Source organism: Pseudochaenichthys georgianus, chromosome 13 (genome assembly GCF_902827115.2).
Source record: "Pseudochaenichthys georgianus chromosome 13, fPseGeo1.2, whole genome shotgun sequence".
NCBI lineage: Eukaryota > Metazoa > Chordata > Actinopteri > Perciformes > Channichthyidae > Pseudochaenichthys > Pseudochaenichthys georgianus.
This window is the reverse complement of record NC_047515.1, coordinates 20,960,313-20,982,698: the sequence shown is the minus strand read 5'-3', so window position 1 is coordinate 20,982,698 and position 22,386 is coordinate 20,960,313. Positions and strand designations below refer to the sequence as shown.

Genomic DNA, 22,386 nt, shown 5'->3' with positions numbered 1-22,386 from the left:
GCGTAGGGACAAAATAATAGATATGTTTGGTATTGTATTATGTAATGCAGTGCAAAACACTCATAACACAATCATGGCCTCAACATGTACAGCCACAGTTGAACATGAGTGAAGGTAGTTATTGTTGCAGGGATGTTGTATTGGATTGCACTATATTGGGCAGGTGACATATCACGTGTCATATCTCTGCGTTTCTGTGACACCTAATATTGGGTTAGTGAGCCAGCAGCATGGTCACATAGCTTTATCCTCTAGAATGAATGTCATATTCCCTAAATATGTGTCCCACTCAGTAAATACCCTCTTAATCCTTTATTTGACTGTCATTTGCCTATTTTGAGGAAGTAAATATGTGCTTGAAACAGAAAGGCATGTATTATGTCACTGTTAGGCTTAGGTGGCAGATCAGCTTGTTGATTAAATATTTGGGTCTCTGTTGTCTACAAATTAATCGCCCTGCTGTTCACCCCGTTTTCTACCCTTTATTTGTGATGCTGGTGGTTGCAGAAGGACAAAGATAGAGCCGTGACACCGAGTGTGAGATGAAATAAAGTTAATCTCACCCCGTTAGACTTCAAGAAGATTATAGGATCATATGACCCCCCCCCCCCCGCCACCTCTCCCTCTTACTCCACCTTCAAAAAGTCAAATGAGTGACAAAGCTTTATCAGAGGTTTATTTAAAAAAAAAAATGGTTGCAGTGTGCTCTTCCTGAGGGAGTGGCAGCATCATTGTGCTAGCAGCGATGTCATTGGCTCGGGCAGATTGTGGTTGGTGACGATGACGATGGAGAGGATGTGTCAAAGCTTATGGTCAAAGGTTCCTCACAGGCTTGCTTTTCCCTCGGCTTGTTAACTCATCCTCAGTCTGGATGGAGCTTCAAGTCACGATGGACCGGAGAGAGGTTACCATGGCAACCAAGAGCCTTTCTCCACTGCGCCTCTCTGGCTTGTGTTGTCTGCATTCCAGAGCTAAGAATGAGAGCATGAAACCAACTTTACACTGGCCTGTCTCATCCCCGAGGGAGACGATGTTTGTTTACAGTATGGTTAAGCTGCATCAAAATCCAGACATGAGGATGCAGTTAAAGCTGCTGCTATTCTTATTTTTATATTGGTAATTGACCACATGACTTAGTGTACTCAAAGGGATTACTTGTTGTTTTGATAATTATCATTGGACCTGTTGATGTATTGTGATTTTAAGGGTGTCCATTATCATCTGGCCGGGGACAACAGCTGGAAATTAGCAATGTTTGCTAAAGCTGCCCCATTTACTGTTTTGTGTGACAGTTGATCTATGGGGACTGTCCACGACACTATAAACAAATAAATTAAACTGAACTAAACCGCAGTTCCCCACAGTTTTTTGAGCTTCGTAGTGTCTTTCAGCCCATTGTTTTGGTTTTCCAGTGCAAAGCTTTACTGTATTTGTTCCCCCTCATAGCTTTCATTTGTAATATCAGCAATTAAGCTTAGACACCTCCTGGACGCTAACTTCCTATCACCAAACTGCAGATTGACAAAGTTAGAAAGAAGCTTCTAAATGTAGCGTATTATAGTTGTTCACTATTTTGCATCTAAAGACATAGGGATGTCCATCAGATGTTTCATTCGAGAACAAACAAAGCTAAAAGTGAATATTAGACCTACTTCTTCATTTAGACACAAATATGGTAAATAAATGATAATGTCGTATACTCTGTAACTGCTGTATGTGATAATGAGAATCTGTTTCCTAACAAGTGTCTACAGTTTGTTTCAAAAGTGGCCAAAACATCAGTAATTGCAGGTTTAGTTCTTTTTTTAAATAAGGATTTAAAGGGGACCTATTATGCAAAATCCACTTGTTCATGTCTCTTCTACATCAACATGTGTCCCCTCTGTGTAAAGAGATTCTGAAAGTTTTATGAAAAAAGATTCTCTCACTTTTTGTCCTGATCCATTTATATAAAAACCTGTCTGAAAATGAGCTGATCAGATTTTGGCCACTTTATGATGTCATAACGATGTTCTGGCTTGTGTAACCATTAGCCAATCAGCAACCAAGGTAACCCCCCCCCCCCACTTATCACCTGAATCTCCTCCTAGAGCACCTTTGTGTTCTTTTTAACCAAATATCTCTCAGAGGGGCGTGGGGAGTGGCTCCTTATTTTTATCTAAAGTAACAGACAGAGAATCAGCCATTTTGAAACAGAGGGGATTATGGGATGCTACAATGATCTGTTTGGTATTTCAGCCAAACATTTCAGAGACATGTTTTGTATATATCTGAGACCTATAATATATTGATGAAAAACAGTATAATAGGGGACCTTTAACACTTCAAGGTACAGCAGTTTGGGCTCATACTGTAGACAAGTTTGCAACTAAATTCCTCATCTTTTTCCACATACTTGCGTTTGGTATTTCGTTATGTGATAATGACAAAACAGCTTTATTATGACTCACATCTTTATTTGACACAATTATGTCTTTAATCAGCTAACTAATGTGGCTCGGTAATGTGTGTCAATTACAGCTTAAACAACATGTGTGTCCTAAATCTCCGAAATAGGTATATACTTTTACTGCATGTGTTATATGTTGATTTCTGTTTGGATTGGACATGTTGTTTAACACCAATACAAAAAGATGTGAAATGGCAGATGTCCTTCTTCTCAGTGTTACTTCCTCCCTCCTCATTATGTGAGGGAGGTAGTGACTCACTAAGATGCATCTGCTGTGGGTTTGTAGCTCCAAATATGTAGGCAGCCATTCTTCATGTCAAGACACTTGCTGATAACGGTTTCATAAACAGTGTGCGAGATTGTGTAGGCTGCCCTATTTTCTTGAAAAGCGCCATGTAGGCCATTGGATACCAGGGCAACATCCTTCTGTGCTGCTTCTGTCTCCTGACTTCAGAACAACGCCTCTCCCTTAAAGTGTGACAGGTAGATGAACAGTTTTTTCTTAATGTGTTTGGATGTGACTGTTAGGGAGGTTGTGTAAGGATGATTTCTACCCTATTCGCAGTTTATTCTACATGTATAACATTAAACCGGTATCTTTTTTTGTGTCCTGGTTTGACATTGTTCTATTTTTACCGCCTATGATGCAGCACAAAGTGTCAGTACTGTAGGTTCAACCAATTTGTCTCTGCCATGGACAATGACACACACAGAGCTTTCTTAAAATCATTACCCTTTTTTTGTCTTGTCTTTTTATAGCTATTTAGGGTATTTTCAAAATAGTGCTTGCTATAAGAACACTTCACCATTTGTTGCTCTCAGTTGTCTTCAGCTCTTTTCACACAAAGTCTTTCAGATGAAAACAGAAACTCATGCCAGGCAGGCAGGCGGCTTGTAATGCTCGCAGCTAGCCAGCCTCCTCTGCAAAGTGAAGTACATCATGTTCCTTCACTTGAAAGACCCACTGATGTCTGATGTGGAACAATCAGCAAGGTCAGGCATTGTACTGTGTACCATGTACATTTTTTTAATGATTTGCTGCTAGGAATCTCTGCCCTCCTTAAGCACCACATAGCCAAAGTATTTTAAAATACATACTTTTTACACAATTATTGGATGACTGTGCGGCACAGCTTTGTTTTTCTGGTGTCCTAGGCACGCTTCATTTTACTCCTAATGCTTCCAGTTCTGTATCATTTGGTGACACACCTCTCATTGAAATATGACTTGCCAAATACCGCTCCACCCTAATGATCCTCACTGTTTAAAACAGCACTCAATGTAACTCTTCTCAACAATAAATTAAATTGCTCTCTGTGTAATATGTTGGCTCTCCTTTGGCAAGGTTATGGTGTCTACTATAGAGGAGATACAGCATGAGAGAGATAGAGTAGAGACCGGTCTGCCTTGTGTTCCTGCCTGCTCACATTCTGCTGAGTCAGGAGTTTTTGTGGAAGTCAGTCAACAGCAACTCAGTGAGGCTACGAGCCAGAGGGGCTGGTGGGAAACTGCCACTACAGCAGTGGCCATGAATCTACTAGTTAAGACCTGCTTATGGAAGAGTTAAAACAGCCTCCTGTTAATTGGAGGGATTATTTTAATGATGTGGCAAAACCTTAGAGGTGATAGGAGAGGCCTTTTTTCTGCCTACATGCCCCAATGATTGTTGAGGTTAGGAAGAGTCTAGTTTCACTTCATCAGGATATTCGTTTGCTTTGTTTACACTACATAAATACAGGTGTAGTGATAATAGAGATGTGTAAAGAGTGGAAGTGATAGGGGTTGTCTCAGTATTCTCATGGATTCAAGGAAATATAGACATGTGTTTCCAAAAACACAAGGGGAGGCAATATCTGAATACTTTTTTTGTGTAATATGTAGACTGAATATGGTAATGTGGCTGACTTGACAAAGTTGTCTGTTCAAAACAAAACGTGTTAGTCTATATATGTAGTACTTCATGTGAAATATAACTACATGCCCCCTGGTTTTATTTATGCCAGTTAGATTGCAGCAATTTATTAAATGCAACCATATTTAGGAATTTGCCCCATGTGCTCAGTGGTAGCACTACTGTTGAAATCTGAGCCTTCTGTGAGGAGCTAACATGTTTTTTCTTTCCTGATGGTGTCTCCAGTTTAGTTTCACAGTTCAACAGCATGTACTGTAGGTTCAGGTTCAGGTCAGGTTCAGGTTCTTTATTTGTACCCGTAGGTAGATTTTGTTTGCAGAGACAAAGACAAGGGATCCATCCTGACACACTCTAAAAACAAACAGACATATCTCTAATAAAAGGACTAGTAAAAAGTACAAGTACACCATGCTAAGGGTAGGTTGAATGCTCTCTCTATGTGGGCATACTTGCCAAACTTGAGACAACAAAAGTAGGGAGGATTTTGTAAAACAGCGCCAGTGGTTTGAAGGCCCTCCCCCCAAACAATTTGAGGAACTATGTTTCCTGCATTCTGGTCAATTCTAAATAATGAAACAAAATGATAAAAACATGGCAATCAAATGTTCACGTTAAATACTTTCTTTAATTCTTAGAATACAAAATAATTATATATTTTACAGATGTCTAAAAATAGCTTGAGTATTTATTTTTTCTCTGAGTACTCTCTCTTCTCTCTTTCTCTCTCCGTCTCCCCCTCACTGAGGAGGATGAGGCGCAAGCAGCTCTCATAAATTAAGCTGTTTTTTGTCTGGCTGGAAACACTTGTCTTATGTCTAACTAAATACCTACAAAATAATATTTTCAAGCCTTTATTTACCCAGGTGTATCCCTTGAGATCATTGATATATTTTTCAAGGGAGACCTGCTAAATAAATATGATCTTTTTTATGTTTGCATATTTCAAGCGTGTGACTTCTACCAAAGAGCAAAAATAACAGATCCTAGAATTTTTGACCCATTTTGGATTGTTCCATTTCTATAGAAACATTTTAGCTAGCGTTACATGGGTAAGGAATGTACATCTTTGCATTGTATTCTTTGGGAGAACGCCTGACTGGACTGAGGGGTGCTAACTCAGATGTCCTGTTCTTAATATACACATATGTAGTGCACATATATATAGACTGGAAAAAAATCTGAAAATAGCACCAGAATAAATATGTCCAAATTAAAATAATAAGCACCCTAAACCTGGACATGCAATGACAATCTTGACATTTCCTTGCGGAGTAAGATATGAGTCTGTTTGGTTTCAAGCTAAAACATGTCAGTGCCATCTACGCTAAAAGGAAATCTGATGTTCTTGTGAAACCATCCTATGAATTTGCAGTCTGAAATGCATTATCACTGTAGCAACTCCCGGCACTCGAGTATGATGTCATCGCAGATTACAGTCTGAGCTCAGTGGATTGTAGCCTTGAGTCACACACGCTGCATCCCCAAGTGAGGTTGTCGTCTGGCGAATTCATTGCATCGGACTCTTCCTCCCATCCTCCCATATTCTCTAACGCCCACCCTCCCTCACTCTCTCCTCTCCTTCCTACTTGTCTCTGTACGGCGTGCTGTTGCAGTCAGGCAGCATCATGGAGGCAGGATGTGTGGTTGCCGCGGTGATTGAGAATGCTGCCTCAGGACCCCAGGGTGAACCAGGAAGTGGTGACGTCCTTGAAGGGTGAGTAGCTGCGTTTCATACCCTAACACAGGGGTCTGCAACCGTTTTGACCAAAAGAGCCATTTTGCCCCCCGTTCCACACATCTTTTTAGTCTGGAGCTGCAAAACATATTTTATAGCTTGATAACCTATAACGTTGTATATATTGTTGTATCATAGACAAAAACTACAGTTTGTTTGCATGTATTATTTATTACATTATAGAAAACTGTTTACCTCTAATAATAAACAAATAACTCGTATAAGGAGAATTAAAAAAACATACACAGGCCTACTTTAAAATAAATAAAACCTATAGCTGCACCCTAACAATAGTTGTGATGTAATTATAACTGAACATCGTTAGCTGTCTTCCTCTTCCGTGTTTTTCCTCCAATACGTAAAGGCTGCAGCCCCTTTGACAACTTCTCTCTACATATCAAACATACCGGTAAGCCAGCGTCGTTTGCTGTGAAAGCATAACTCTAACCACGCAGAATTAAACCCTCTGTGTTCCTCCGATACTTTTATTTTCTTTGATTTATCAATAGTTCGCTCATCGAGCCTGGGGTCAGGTTATTCACCTGGAAGAAAAGGCGCTGGCGCGGGACCGTAGCAGGATGTGACGCATATTTTAGTTGACCTAATTAAAACCGTTTTTTTATTTTTGATGTGTCACAGTATCACCTCAAAATACAAGATACTAGGGATGCTCAGATCGCCAATTTCGGGGCCGATCCGATCGAGTGGGCGGGGCCTAAATGGAAGATTTAAATATCACTTTAAATCTTCCATTTAAAGTGATGTTTAAACTCAGTTAATGGGGTTCATTCACTGGAGCTTCCACAAACAACAATCAATTTAATTATTACATTCAAATGATGTACATTATTCAAGTTTACATTCACTTTGGATAATAACACGGGAGAAATTAGCGGAAGCGCTCTCTTTTCCTCTCTCCCTCTCCCCCTCTCCCTCTCCTGACAGCCCGTCAGTATCTCATGCAGCTCACTGATCCAGTAATGAGTGACCCGACAGTGAAGAATACATATATTTATAATAACTAGTTTAGCTTGTTCCAGAGGTAGATAAAATAGCTAAGTGTGTTAGGTCTAACTCTTGTGTGTTTCGTTCCGCTTACCGGTCCGGCGGGCGGAGCTGCAGGATTTCTGCTTCACACACGTTGCATTCCGCTATTTTACTGTCTTTTTCGGACACCTTAAAATAATGCCAGACCGGTGAAGCCATTTTGGCGAGCTTGTTTTGCCGCACACAGAGAAAAGTGTCATGTATTTTACGTCATGAGATCGGCTCTCGCGATCGGCATGTTTAGAGAGCACCGATCGATCGGTAGAGAGTGAGTATCGGCCGATCGATCGGTGACCGATCGATCGGAGCATCCCTACAAGATACGAAACATTTTCAACCATGCAACAAAATATAAATAGTCCTACAAATATTTGTATTTTATTTCTTTCTTATTTTTGTCTAAGCTCAAGGGAACCAGAGTAGAGGGCTTAAAGAGCCGCAGGTTGCCGACCCCTGCCCTAAGAGATATATATATTTAAAACCATGAAGTGTATGTTTGTGTGAGTGTTTTTGCCTTTGAATGAGATGAATACAAGTAGGATCAGTCTGATGAGCCTTAAACCTGACCCTGCTTTGCAGAGTAAAACAGAAAGGGAGGAACACTGTGTGTGCCTAACGTTACATTACATCCAAAGCATTACCTATTATTTTAAATTGAAACTCTGTTATTAGCTCCGTCACTGTGGATTTCATAAATGACACCGTGTCTCATGTCCTGATCTCATCACACTGAATCACTGTGACTAATCCAAGGCCTGTCTCTTTTCCCTCTTTGTTGCTCAGCAAAGTTTAGCTAAATGAACCTTACCCTCCTATCCTGTATGCATTGAGTCACATTTCAAGTGAGGTTTTTGTGTAGCACTCCCTTGTGGGTGGATTGCCTTTATGGCTCTCTGAATAGATGAATAGATGAGCTTTTCTTTTTTTGAGCAAATACAAAAGACACCAAGGCTTTCTGTTGACCCTCAGTGTAGTGAGAGATGCCACACATTTCCCTCTGTATGAAGGAAATGTTCCCATCTAGATCTGATTGTAAAGAATGTACTGTGTTTTATAGGTGTCTTTTTCTCTCAGTATTAAAGGTTCATACACCAACGACCTAATACAACATGTTGTTTTGGCCATGCCTGTGCGATGTCATGATTTGAGCACTGGCCAGAGATTTTGAAATCATCTCCCTCACTTGCTCCCTCTGGTGTATTTATTTAAAAACTGCAAATCTTATATGAAGATCCCAGAGTACATGGATGTTAGCATTACGTCATGCCACCTTTCTTTTTTTAACTATTGTATGTTTCTGCAGAGACGGCCTACCGTCTGCTGACCAGGACAAAGATGATGCCTTACCTACAGCCACCAACAATAATCCTCCAGAGGAGAAACAGCCACAAGAGACATCCACTGCCATGGTACACACACACACACACACACACACACACACACACACACACACACACACACACACACACACACACACACACACACACACACACACACACACACACACACACACACACACACACACACACACACACACACACACAACACACACACACACCCACACACACACACACACACACACACACACACACACACACACACACACACACACACACACACACACACACACACACACACACACACACACACACACACACACACACACACACACACACACACACACACACACACACACACACTCTGACTCATCAGACACACATTCACCCTTGATTTATCTCCTTGAAGCTGTGTAATTTGTGTAGGTGATTCACACCATGATGTTACTTACAGTTGGTCACATGGCACTCATGTGAGAGTCAGTAGTCACATTTATGAGGGTGAAAACAGGTGTAACATTAAAGGATGTCCCACCTTCAGGTTGAGATGGAAGTGATGTTTGGGAGAAGTGCTAAAGGCAAATGCGATATGAAAATATTATAACAGACCAGTCATATCATCTCCCCTTCCCTTCAGTTCACTTCTGGTTACTCCAGCTTAATGTTAATATCCTGCACAGCGCTCTTTCTTTATATCTTCTTCTCTGCAAAGGCATTACCCTCCAGCTTTTAGAATTCAAGTCTCTTGGACGAGTGTACGTTCAGCACTCCAGATATTAGTTGTTATGCATGTACGCTTTAATTTTCTAATTATATATCATCCTCCCCATCCATCAAAAACAGTCAAAAAAAAAACAGTAAAAAAAAAAAACACAACCATAAATAACATTTATACAGTTATAATTGAATCATGTATATTATTAATAATAATACCATTATTACAATTTCTATCGAATAATGACCTGCCCTTATATACTATAACATTGCATAATAGCATGAATAATATCTAACATAACATGTATACCATAATAATAGCTTTACAATCCAGTATGACATAAGCATGAAATAGCCCAACATAAATGATCATGGCATTAATATATTCGAATAATGGAAACAAGTATATTGAACAGTTGCATTGCTTAGCATAACTCAAAATGAGTATACAAAAGCAAACAATTGCATTAAACCAATAGCATAATATGAAAAAAACCTAGCATGATATTAGCGTAAAATAAAAGCGTAGCTTACATTATAACCAACCCTGGACATTTTCAAAAAAGCCCTCAAAACGCACCTTTTTACTAAGGCTTTCCCCACTAGTTAGTTTAATAGGTTTATTTTTCCACTACTTCCCCCCCCCTACCCGACTTGTAAAGCGACCTTGGGTTTCCTGAAAGGCGCTATAAAAATATTATATATTATTATTATAGTTGCAATGGATGAAGTAAACAAACATAAGTACATCCTTTTATTACAGCTTAACTAAGCAAAAGATAGCATTAGCATAACATGGTAAGAAGGTAACGTAAGCATAATAGCATTAGCATCACAAAGGCAAAGGTGTACAACTCATTTACACATGTTGTTTTGTGATGTCAGGCTTCTAAGTTTGTGTTTTTTGCAGCACAACATATGTTTCAAAATGATCAACATCATCAGTTGTGACTACCCATCTCCATCATGTGTACAGTGACTGACTGAATCTCTTTGACGTGTTCTCTCTCTGTTTGGCAGGTGAGGACTGATGACATCAAAGAGCACCCAGCCGAGCCCCTCCTGCGCTCCTGTGTTAGCACAGCTAGCATGAAGGTCAAGAACATGAAGAAGTAGGTGCTCCCTGTGACAGTGTCAAAGCTATTGTGGGCTGTGAAACAGGGCTGTTATCCAGGCCAGTGAAATGAGGACCTAATAAATGACGGGCGCGGCAGAGACAGACGAGTCAGCCTGCTGCCTCTCTAACCCTGTTCCCTCACATATTGGCCTAATCTCTCTTTCTTCTCCCTCTTTTGCTTAGCTTTGCTTTTCTCTCCACCATGGTGTCACTGTGTTGAATACTGATGAGGGACTGTTGTGCTGTGTGTTTTTAGGCTTACGTTCCCCAGAGGCCACTTCCCCACGTTGGCAGAGTGTGCTCATTTCCACTATGAGACTGTTGACTTTGGCAACATTCAGGTGAGAAAAAATACTTACACTGTGACTTCTTCAGCAGAGAATTACTTTGTTTAGTAATTGAGTGTTTGGCCCAAGTACAGTGGCCACTTTGGTGAATTGCTCCTGAAATGCATCACTCTTGAAATGCAATGTGGCAGTCAAATCAATATGCCTGTTTCTCTCTTCTTAGACCCTGTTTATTGCATTTTCCTTATTTGCCCTGACATGCCACATCACAGCTTAGTTTGTCAGTTTAATCAGGAGATCTATGACATATTCATTTGTCAAGAATAATACCCAATCATTGATAAATCATTACGTTTTCAATGTGACGGACGTAATAAGTCCCATTCCTATTAAAGCCATGATCAGCATGTTAATCCTTCGCATTACAGTATATTAATGTCAGACTCGTCAGACCTGTAAACCTGGGATCCAGCCTTATTAGTCTGACTCAACATGACATCATATTTAGTCATGATGTCAGCTGGAGACGATGACTCATTTTGAAAATCAAAACATGTTCGGGTAACACCAAAAGGATTGTGAGAATGTGTGCTTACACTTACATGCAGTTGGAGGTAATTCGACATTCAAAACTACTTGCATAATACTTAACTGTATGCAAACTTTTTGGGGATATTTTAGCTCTGAAAGAGACAGAGCTCTTGGAACGTCAATGCCACTCTGTCTGTGTGGGATTTGGTCCTACACTATTGTGCACTTGGAAATATCCCAACAACCATTGGATAGATACCAGAAGATCAATGCTAATGATGTGGAGATCCACTGGCTGTTCCTTTAGCTCCACCATGAGGTGTGGTTCATAGTAAAATGTGTCCATAACTATTTGATTGGATTGTCATTAAGTTTGGTTACAGATGTTCTCCTCTGGATGAGTTGTGTTAATATTTTTGAAGAGAGCTGTAAAACAAGAAACAGTCCAATCACCCTTTAGCTGTATTTTTGGTGTTATTAGCAACTGTTAGCACACATCCATGCCAAACTAAGTTGGTAAACATGGGTAATATCATACCTGTTAAACACCAGCATGTCAGTCATTGTTAGCAGGTTAGCATACTGAATTAGCATTTATCACAGGGCCATTGGCATGGTTGCCGACTTTTTATCTGTTTTTTTTGTTTTAACTCTAGTAAATTGAGAAAGCAAAATGTTTTTGTGTTCATGCACTTAATGTATTATGGATATAACCAGGGGTGCACATAACTTTTTTAGTGAGTTACTCTGAGTACCAGGAGACAGTGTTTGGTACTCACCCCACACGAAGTAAGTGCAGTCTTCCTCACTGTCCTCCTCAGTGTCTCCTTCACTGTCCTCTAGTTCCTCTTCTTGCGTGGTAGATGATGAAGATGCTGCAGATGCACCTCCCTGTCTCTGTTTAAGCCTCCATTTTGCTTTCTCCAAAACGTGTTGCCAAAACTGTGAAGTCCTTGCATTTCCTGAGGCCAAGTTGAAGGATCAAATACTGAGAAATGATCACATGACTTGAAATCATATCTGATTTCAGATGTGGGAAGTAACTAAGTACAGTTATTCAAGTACTGTACTTGGGTAACATTTTGAGATTCTTGTACTTTACTTGAGTATTTCTATTTGATGCTACTTCGTATTTCTACTCCACTACAGTTCAGAGGTAAATGGTGTACCTTTAGTCCACTACATTTATTTAATACCTTTAGTTACTTTACAGATTTGGATTAATTATGTAAAATAGAATAAACTCTTAATTCAGACTTTAGTTCCACCTGGGGTAAATTCAGAAGCTACCCTGCAGAATACAAAGTCATTAAAACTAGCTGCACCTTCACCAGCTTTGATAACACTTTAATGATTCAATAATTATAAAACATATCATATATATTATTCTGAAGTGGACCAATCTGCACAATGACTACTTTTACTTGAGTAACATTATGAATTCCTACACAAGAGCAGAGTACTTCTTCCACCTCTGTCTGATTTCAAACTCTTCCATTAACACCCTAAGTTTGCACCTGTGTGATTGGTTTTGCTCCACCTTGTTGTAAATAAGCGGATATTGCGCAGTTCTCCAGTGCGCAATTCAGATGTTTGCTGCGCATGCCTACAGTACCTGCGTACCAGTTATGTGCACCCCTGGATATAACTACTCTCACCAGCCAACACATGATTTGGACTTGTAGTCTAAGAACAATATTTAAGTTTATTAGACACAGTGAAGCACTAGTAGTTGTTCACTTGTGTGTGTGGAAGTGGCTGTTAATGCCTGGTTAAACATCAGTGCTGTTCAGGTTGGTTGCCAGCAGAGTGCAGCAGTCGTCTCTCTAAAAAAACAAAAGCTGCCAATGGAGATTAACACAGAAAGAGAGCATGAGCAGTGCATGCACGCAGAGGGGCTGAAACCCCACATGAAGGGTTAATGGACAGTGTAGCGGACTGGATGGGACTTAAGTCCCGGGAAGCTCTCTCTGTCTCTGTTGTGTAAACGTCCTGCTGTGGTTGCCATGCCATGATGTGATGGCTCCATCAGCAGAGTAGAGGCTAGTAAAGCAGCACCACCATTTCAGGGACCTTGAAAAGATCCACAGGGAGAAGAGAAGCCGAGCTGGAAGATAAATATTAGTCTGGGGACTCACTGACACTGAGAGCTGTCTGCACACACATTTACTCAGTGGACTCTGCGATCACATCTATCTCTGTTATTATTGTTAAATGTTTCTACTTGGTCTAAGCAAGGGATGAGTTTTTTTTTCTTTTTGCATATCCCATGATGCATTTGCCTGCATCTGTGTTCACAGACTGTGGCGGACGAAAGGGAGGGTAGTGATCAGTCTCATGTTTCTTAATCGCAGAGTAGCACAAGGACAGCAGAATGCCTCCCGACTGATTTCTCTCCAGATTAGCTCCAGTCTCGCCTTGAGAGTGGAATGAATGATTTGAAATGAAAGAGGGTTGTCTATCTATCCCGTGCAGCTTCCCCTCCTTATGATGGACGAGCATGTGCATTTATGTGTGCCGGTTGAGCCCATTTAACGCCCCCCCCCCCCACACCTTTGTCACTGGGGAGACGAGACTGGTTAGAGAGGGGGGAGGACGACGTAGGCAGAGTACAGGAGAGGGAGGAGGGGGAAGAGATGGAAAGAGGGAGGCAGGAAGGGGGGTAGGAAGGGGGGTAAGACACACTGTGGCAAGCATCCTCTTTTAAATATGTTCCGCTTTGAATAGAGCAGTAAGCGCATGGTGATCCAACGCTCTGTGAATGAGTAATTTAAGGTGGCAGGGGACGGCACACAGGCGAGTAAGGAGCAGCATTTAAACTCAGCTGCCCCTCAGCCAACCTCTCTGTTGTTGGAGGAGCTCACTGAGGTCCAGGACTGCGGCTGCACACAAAGAGAGAGACACTTCCTCCAGCTGCGGATGGATATCTGAGATGCCTTAGTGGCAGGTAACCCAAACGTGGGGGATTTTTGCGTATTAATTTGTCCTTCTGGGGCCAGATTGTATGTAAATATATGAGCTAATGCAGGCACCGGCTGATATCTGAGCTGTGTTAGCATGTCTTATTTTGAAAGGTGTACTCTTGAAAGTGTGCGCAGAGGAAATGATGCTCGGCATGCTTTCAGTGAAAACTTTCCGATTTTTGCTTTTATTATTTTCATTTGTATCAAGCTAATGTTTTTTCTATGCAAAAAGGATCTTTGCTGATCTGTAGTTCTCTGTGTGATCCTGCTACCCATCATGCCTTTGCCCTCCTGACCCCCTTCAGTACTTAATTCAAGCGCTTAGCTCATGCTATCATTTTATACAAATCCTTGCAGAGAATTAGAGCTCTTCCAACATGACCTTTTTCAGAACAAATGTCTCATTCTGTGTTTGTCAGTCTGGTTTGCTGTATTACTGTTGAGCAGTAACTAGGTCGCTGTTGTGTAACCGACTATGTGGATGAGTTTCTTAGAGTTATAAATAACCAAAACTTCCCTTAGCTTCCAAGGCCTTTGAAGTCTCTTCTACAGTAATGTCTATCAATTTATTCCCAAACTCCTGCAAGGCTTTGATCTTCTCAATTGTGGGTCATATAGACTATAGAAATCTGTGCTAAATCTACACTGCCACCCAGCGCTGATGTTTAGCTAGCAGTTTATGCATTATATATGTCATACTGGAGGATTTTTGACGAGGTGATAATATAAATCATAGCTATGTTGGTTGCAGATGAAATACCAGAATATTTCCCAAATAAACGCTATCATGAAGGCTGGCACATTCATGATATTTTAAACAAAAACAATCAATGTTCTTTTTTCAGGCATTACTTCCCGTAGTTCTTTATTACTCTAGTTGTGCTGCTCAGTATAAAAGTGTTTTTACTATTTAATGGAAAATGGGGTTTGGACACAGTGTTCCTCTTGTATAGCAAGTCACATGCTAAGAGGTTGTTGTATTATAAGCATCCATTATTTAAAGTGTAGGCCCTCTCACTACTGACGCCTCTGTCTCTCTTTTTTTTCTCCGGCCCCAGTTGGCCTTCGCAGAGGGGCAGATTGAAGGACCAAAGGCTGGTCAGGACTCCAAAGAGCCTGTGTTTCTGGTCCAAGTCACTTGCCAGGTATTATATACTGCATTTGAATTATAGACTCCAACAGAGACACACAACTTGCTCTGCCTGGTGGGCCTTTTTGCAAACATCAGGAAGTCAGGGGCCAAACAAACAAAATATAATGTTTCAGATAAAATAAATAAACATTTTAAGGCCCATCTTTCCTTAAATCTTTATTTTAATATTAACTCACTTAATAACTTAACATAAAACTTAGTACAACTATTGACACTTGGCCTGTATGACAGTCCAGCCAGATATTTTACAGCAGAAAACTATTTTTACATTTACAGTAATAACAAAAAATCCCATGGGAATCAATTTATTTTGATATGAATTTGAAAAACTTTTGGAATGCACCCTATCGAGAGGACAAGTTTAGTATCACTGGACTAATATCGGAAAATAACTGAAACTAGCTTTCTCCACTCAATCTTACAAACGTTTCTTCTTGTCTCTGTTTGTCAGGGTCGTAACTGGCTGGTAACCAGGTCCTATGAAGACTTTCGGGTGCTGGACAAACATCTGCACTTGTGTATCTATGATCGGCGTTACTCCCAGCTCACAGAGCTGCCACGATACGACACATTAAAGGAAACTGTTGAGGTATCACAGAGTTTAACTCCAGTATCTCTGATCTCTCATGAAATTAGTCTGTTCTGTTGCATGAAGTGTGGAAAATTGCTCTTAAATTGCCAGACTTTTATTAAATCTTGATAATCTTGTGTCTTTATTCAGTCTGTAACCAAGATGCTGGCCACCTACCTGTCCAGATTCTCCGCCATTGCTGACAACAAGATCAACTGTGGACCAGTGCTAACATGGATGGAGGTATCTTCTGATCAGCTGTTTGATCTTCCTATCAGTTATTCACTCTCTACATTATAACCCCATTAAGTGACATCAATATTTAATATTTACTTTAATATTTAAACGGATTGGTTAAAGCAACATTTGCACATTTTTGGGAAGAAAGTTGTTTGCCCATTTTCAGCTGGTAAAATAGTGTATGAATTTCAGGGGCTATGTAAAGGAAATTATTAAAGATTGAAGGACTTGACTTTACTACTGAAAGGAGCCCTATTATGCTTTTGTGTTTTCCCTTTCCTGTAATAATATGTTTTATAGGTTTGTGTGCATGTAAATGAGCTCAGAAACTAAGTGTAACACATGTAGTCATAGGTGGAAGGAAGTTGGCTTGAAAGGTGCCATGTGATATGCTGTGATGCCATTTATACAATTTGACTAGTATGTGAATGTTTTTGTCTGTTCTTTGGGGAAATTACTGCTGCATCAGTGTTTTTTACTTACAAAATCCAACCCAATATGATTGTATGATGGGCTAGGCAAGCCAGAAGTAAGTACCAGGTAAAATACACCCAAAAACAACATACTTGTGTAAAATATACTTTTGCTACACGTGATACTACAGTATATCCCTCCTTCCATTAAAATAGAGCAAGAGCAGCTGCTTCTCCCTCCGCTAAGTTTAGCCAACATGTCTAACTCTTGAACAAATGTATTACTTTAAATGTTGCTTATGTTGTTTTTTACAGATCGAAAACAAGGGGAACCACTTGTTAGTGTCTGAAGAAGCCTCAATCAATGTCCCTGCCATCGCTGCCGCCCACGTCACCAAACGCTACACCGCCCAGGCCACTGACGAGTTGACCTTTGAGGTAACCTCTCTTATATAAAACAACATAATCTTGCATTAATCAATCGTTTTTTCATCTTCGAGCATACATATTTGTACTAGATGTTTTGCTTTCAGTATGTATATGTCTGATCCTGAACAAACTCTTTGTGACCCAGGTGGGGGACATTGTGTCTGTCATAGATATGCCTCCCAAAGAAGACACAGGCTGGTGGAGAGGGAAACATGGATTCCAGGTAAATCATCTGCTGTGCTGCATTCACAATTAGGTTTTATGAGTGCATTGAGAGAACAACTTTTTCTGCTCTTCCTGTGATGAAACCACACATTACATGTTACTTGTTAGACGCTTTTATCCAAAGCGACTTACATACTCAATACTGTGGGCACTCCCCACAGGAGCAATTTGGGGTGAAGTGTCTTGCCCAGGGACACAGCGACATGCTGACTGCAGTGGGGTTTGAACCTGTGACCCCTGATCCAAACACAAACGCACAACCCACTGCCCACAGTGATTTAAAGTCAGTGAAACAGAGATCGGGCATCTTAAGCCTCACTTGTGACGTGTTTCCCAATGAGTGTGGATGGGCTTTGGGTATGAGAGGGGTTGATTGAAATCCTATAGATTTGATTGGAATGGTAATATGGGGGCAAATACAGCCTGATGAGAAACTTTATAGAAAAATTGAGCTAAGGATCTGCTTAAAGCTGTTGGCTTTTACACCTCCCTGATCCTCTGTTGTTAGATAAGGAGGAAGAGGAGGATTAAGCTGACATATTAGATCTGAACCACATTATTAAGCATCAGGTCAAGTTATTTCATATATGGTAGGCAGGGTAAGCTAGTAGCATACATTTATGTGACCACCCCCTGAGATGCTTTGAACAATAGGAACATAAACCAGCTGTTCTCAGCCTGAGGCCGCTTGTACCCTCATGCCTACTGACCTATTTCTGAACCTTCACCCTGCTACAGTCTGCCTCAGCACCAAACACCCCCACTGGTCCTTTTAAATGTATAGTTTCTCCCCAGCTCTGCCTCCTGTCTTTACCCTGCTTATCCCCTTCTCTCTACCTGCAGGTTGGTTTCTTCCCCTGCGACTGTGTGGAGCTGATAAATGACAAGATTCCCCCCGGTGTTCAAAGCTCCGTGCCGAAGCCAGGTACTCTTCACTGTGTGTCCCACCCTCTGTATGATGATGTATTCAACACTTGCATTGAGGATGTGAGACAGATTGATTTAAAGTGGCTGTTATATGTTTGTGTGTCTTCTTAATCAGTGTGTAAGAAGCATGGGAAGCTGGTCACGTTTCTGAGGACTTTTATGAAGTCTCGCCCGACGCCCCAGAAGCTGCGGCAGCGCGGTATCCTCAGAGAGAGAGTGTTCGGCTGCGACCTGGGGGAATATCTCCACAACTCCGGACATGAGGGTAAATTATTCCTACAATGGCTCCTCTTTCCCCCCCTACTCTATCGTGTAATTCTTACCTGCCGGCAGTTCACACTCGTAAATATCCGGAGAAGGGATTACCCAGTGAGTCTGCTGCCTGTATAAGGAATTTGTGATACATTGCTGGGATGTTTGATGTGAAATGAGTCGGTGGTGGGAAAAACCTGCCAGCAAGAGGTGCTGTCTTTTGCATAGATTCTTGTAGATTGGCCAAAAGCTGTGTCTTTATCTCTGTATTTTCAAACCTCTCTTGAACTGCCTGTTAGAGCAGAAGCCCCCGTCAAGTTCAATCATTAATGTTGTCATGATAAACAGAATATTGGATTAAAGCTACATGCGTTCCTCTGACACTTTCATACAACATGCAGCAACATTCTCATTTCTCTCATATTTTCACCCTTCTTCCTGTTAAGAGGAAACATAAGGTAAATCAACTCTAGATGCAACAAGTTCTTAACTATCAAAGTTTGCTTTTACCCAGGTGTATTGAATGATGAATTCATTTTAACATTGGTTCATGTTGCAGACTCTCTTCTGTCTCCTGTAGTCCCGCAGGTGGTGAAGAGCTGTGCTGAATTCATAGAGAAACATGGAGTCGTGGATGGAATCTACAGACTGTCTGGGATCTCCTCCAACATCCAGAAACTGAGGTTGGTCCCCATTTTGTACTTTGTATTGATTAGAAATTGTAGCCAAATGTGCAGAAGGTATCAATAAAATAGTGTTAACTTCTGCAAGTTCACAATCAACATGAAATACACCGTTTTCCAAGTGTTGTTTTGGAGTTGCTTATTCTAAAATACAATTTGATTCAAGTTGTGCAGCTTTGAAGGTTGAAATGATTTTCTCATTTATTTTATGTTTGCCAGAAGGAATTCATGAAACCATCTCATTAGTTGATCAAATGGGAGGCTCGAAAACGAGTGTGGTGTTGACAGCCAATCAAGGGAATTTTCTCACCAAATAAATTGCTTCAGTTGACAGTTTTTTTTAAGGGTATTCAAGGAAGTGGTTTCTTACATGCTCCGCCTCAGTGTTACATTTAATTTATGTTTTGTTTGTGGAGGAACGTTTTTCGCTTTGGGCAACATCAAATAGAGCTGCTGAATATCAGACACAGTGGTTTGTGCTTGAAATGTTCAAGCACAAACCTTGTCGAAAGTAGCTGATATTATTTATTTTGTTTTTGTGCTTTCATACTGACAGATGGTCACTGAGATGACTCCCACGCTGTCCCATGTATTAATTTTCTTTCTGTCTCTGTCTAGGCATGAGTTTGACTCAGAACAGATCCCAGACCTGAGCAAGGAAGCCTACAGGCAGGATATTCACTCAGTGGGCTCCCTCTGCAAGCTGTACTTCAGAGAGCTGCCCAACCCTCTGCTCACCTACCAGCTCTACGAAAGATTCTCAGTAAGGCCCAGAGCTGTGAAACTGGGGCAGGGACTTATGCTTGGGATAGATATGACAATGGAAGGAGAGAAAAAGCTGCTGGGGACAGATATCCATTCACTCAGTTATGATCAAAGAGCTGGAGAAACAATGAACATTTTTTAGTTTCAGTTTGAAGTGCTGCTAAAAATGGGGTCATTGCATTATGCTTAGCTTTCTAGGAACAGCAGGGGATGTGCATGCTAAAACAGAATAGTAGATAAAGTGAGGCCAAACACTGGCTGCTCTGAATATAAAAGGGAAAACCAGTGTGGGACTGTTAGAGCAGCTGTGATTATCAGCCTCAGTGATGTGCGTTTTATCTTCACAGGAGGCCGTGTCTGCAGCCACAGATGAAGAGAGGCTGGTTAAAATCCACAATGTCATCCAGCAGCTGCCTCCTCCCCACTACAGGTCAGGTTTGAAGCTCACAGATGCGCCCTGGTGGCCTGAAGTGTTATTGTATGTTTTGGTACAGCGTCCCCTTTTTTAGAACTGTCAATGCTGTGATGCACATTTACATTGTGTTGATCTGCCACTCAAACCGTTTCTTTTTATGCCTGAACCCAATCAAATATTCTGCTCAGAGATGTGAAAGTTGGCTTTGAATAAATATAATGCAAGTCTGATCAGTCCAGCATGACATCCCTGCTGTGCATTGGCATTACTTAAAAAGTATTTTTATCCTGCTTATTATAAGATGCACTAAACTTAACCTGCTGATGCTATGCAGGATAACAGTGTTAATGATGGTTTATTGTATTTTAATCGTAAAACTGTATTATTTGTTTACTCTTTTCTTATCAACCCTTATTTTCTAGTCCTTAAGTTTTGTATATTTATTCTATCTTAATGATTTCGTTTTTATTCCAGGCTGTTTTATTTGTATTTTTACTTAACTTTTGTGCATTGTTCATTTTATTATTGTCCACCCTTGTTCCTATTTGTAGTTTGTCAGGCATCTGTAAAGCACTTAAAATGTATGATGGGGGCTATGGATTGATTTACCCTATGACCCAAATATGAACATTTGCATTGTATTGCCTACAGGACTCTGGAGTACCTTATGCGACACCTCTCCCGCTTGGCAACATTCAGCCCCATCACTAACATGCACACTAAAAACCTGGCTATAGTCTGGGCGCCTAACCTTCTCAGGTGACTTTTGAACTATTCCAGATAAATGGCTGCATGCAAACTGTTAAACTGGCTCTGATCACGCCCAGAGTGCCGTTTTATTCTCATGTTTCTGTGACAGTAAACTGGGGCATGTCTCCAATGGTCCAGAGCTGTGAAATAGGTTGTCATGTTCTGTCACTGTGTTTTAGGTCCAGACAGATCGAGTCTGCCTGTTTTAGCGGCACAGCTGCGTTCATGGAGGTGCGAATCCAATCTGTTGTGGTGGAGTTCATTCTCAACAACACTGAAGCTCTCTTCAGCGCTAAACTCAACTCCATAATACGTGAAAGCACAGGTAGGGCAAATCAGAAACAAAGTGACATGTGGCGTCTGTTCTGAGGTTAAAAGTTCCTCTGACACACTTTAAACACCTTTTCTTTCAGGTAACAACACTTTAGCCAGACCCAAGTCCCTGATGGTATGCTCCCCATCCACAAAGCTACTGTCTCTAGAGGAGGCCCAGGCTCGCAATCAGTCACAGCTGGGGTCCCCGGCCACCACCCCCTCCCTCACCCAGAGTGACTACATCGAGGTCGGGGAGGGACCCGGAGCTCTGCTCGGCAAGTTCCACACAGTCATCGACCTCCCGATGGAGAGGTAATCAATGACACGCCTGAACTGTCCCCCCTTTTTATTGATCATATCAATTATTCTGCTACACGAGCATGAGTAAACATCATTTGTGATTTCAATTATGTATGGTGATGTTTGGTGTAGAGCATGTGACTGGATGCTTAATTAGTCAATGAATTGATTAGTACATCAGGTAAACCTGTAAAGATTTTTTTTTAAAGATTTCTGTTTAACTTTATTAATCATATAAGTCATTGCTTAAAGGGGACCTATCATGCAAAATGCACTTTTGTACGTCTTTTATACATGAATATGTGTCCCCGGTAGGGATGCCAGTGATTATTCGATTATTCGTTACAGTCTCCATAATCGAATATTATTTTTAAAAATCGATTTTATTTATATATTTTTTTATTATTATTTATGTTTTTTTTTTTTTTTTCTGGCTTAGTTTCAACCAAAATATAGACTAATGCTAATAATAGTAATAGTATTAATAATTGTAAATGGCTATTGGTCACACCACCAGTTTGTTTTACTGTAAACTTGGAGGAAGCCTGCGTGCAGAGCAGACTGCTGCTGCAGCACGCTACACACCGGTCGAATAATCGGTTATTATTCGCCAGGGCTGCCGAATAATCGATTTTGATCATGGTCAGTTTCTGGCAACTCTAGTCCCCGGTGTGTCAGGGAACTCACCAAGTGTCAGAAAACACAACCCTCTCTATGTTCCTCCATACCCAAATCTCTAAAAACGGGGCTGCAATGGATACAGACTGATAAAGATTTGAAATTGTTCTGACGTCAGAAACAGGGTGCAACTCTCCACCTATCAGGGGAATGAGAGGTTGCGTGGCATGGTAATAGC

General features: G+C 40.9%; 1 protein-coding gene across 1 annotated transcript in view; it reads left to right on the top strand.

Annotated features, from left to right (window-relative positions):
• arhgap32a (Rho GTPase activating protein 32a) overlaps positions 1-22,386 on the top strand; it is a 28,532-nt gene that overhangs the window by 1,427 nt on the left and 4,719 nt on the right. The window contains exons 2-18 of the mRNA XM_034097516.2: positions 5,979-6,075; positions 8,447-8,552; positions 10,215-10,306; positions 10,568-10,652; positions 15,151-15,237; positions 15,697-15,834; positions 15,967-16,059; positions 16,785-16,907; positions 17,044-17,121; positions 17,967-18,048; positions 18,166-18,315; positions 18,883-18,985; positions 19,604-19,748; positions 20,098-20,180; positions 20,817-20,924; positions 21,095-21,240; positions 21,329-21,542. Coding sequence (XP_033953407.1) covers positions 5,979-6,075; positions 8,447-8,552; positions 10,215-10,306; positions 10,568-10,652; positions 15,151-15,237; positions 15,697-15,834; positions 15,967-16,059; positions 16,785-16,907; positions 17,044-17,121; positions 17,967-18,048; positions 18,166-18,315; positions 18,883-18,985; positions 19,604-19,748; positions 20,098-20,180; positions 20,817-20,924; positions 21,095-21,240; positions 21,329-21,542 — 1,930 coding nt within the window. The remainder of the gene's footprint in view (positions 1-5,978; positions 6,076-8,446; positions 8,553-10,214; positions 10,307-10,567; positions 10,653-15,150; positions 15,238-15,696; positions 15,835-15,966; positions 16,060-16,784; positions 16,908-17,043; positions 17,122-17,966; positions 18,049-18,165; positions 18,316-18,882; positions 18,986-19,603; positions 19,749-20,097; positions 20,181-20,816; positions 20,925-21,094; positions 21,241-21,328; positions 21,543-22,386) is intronic.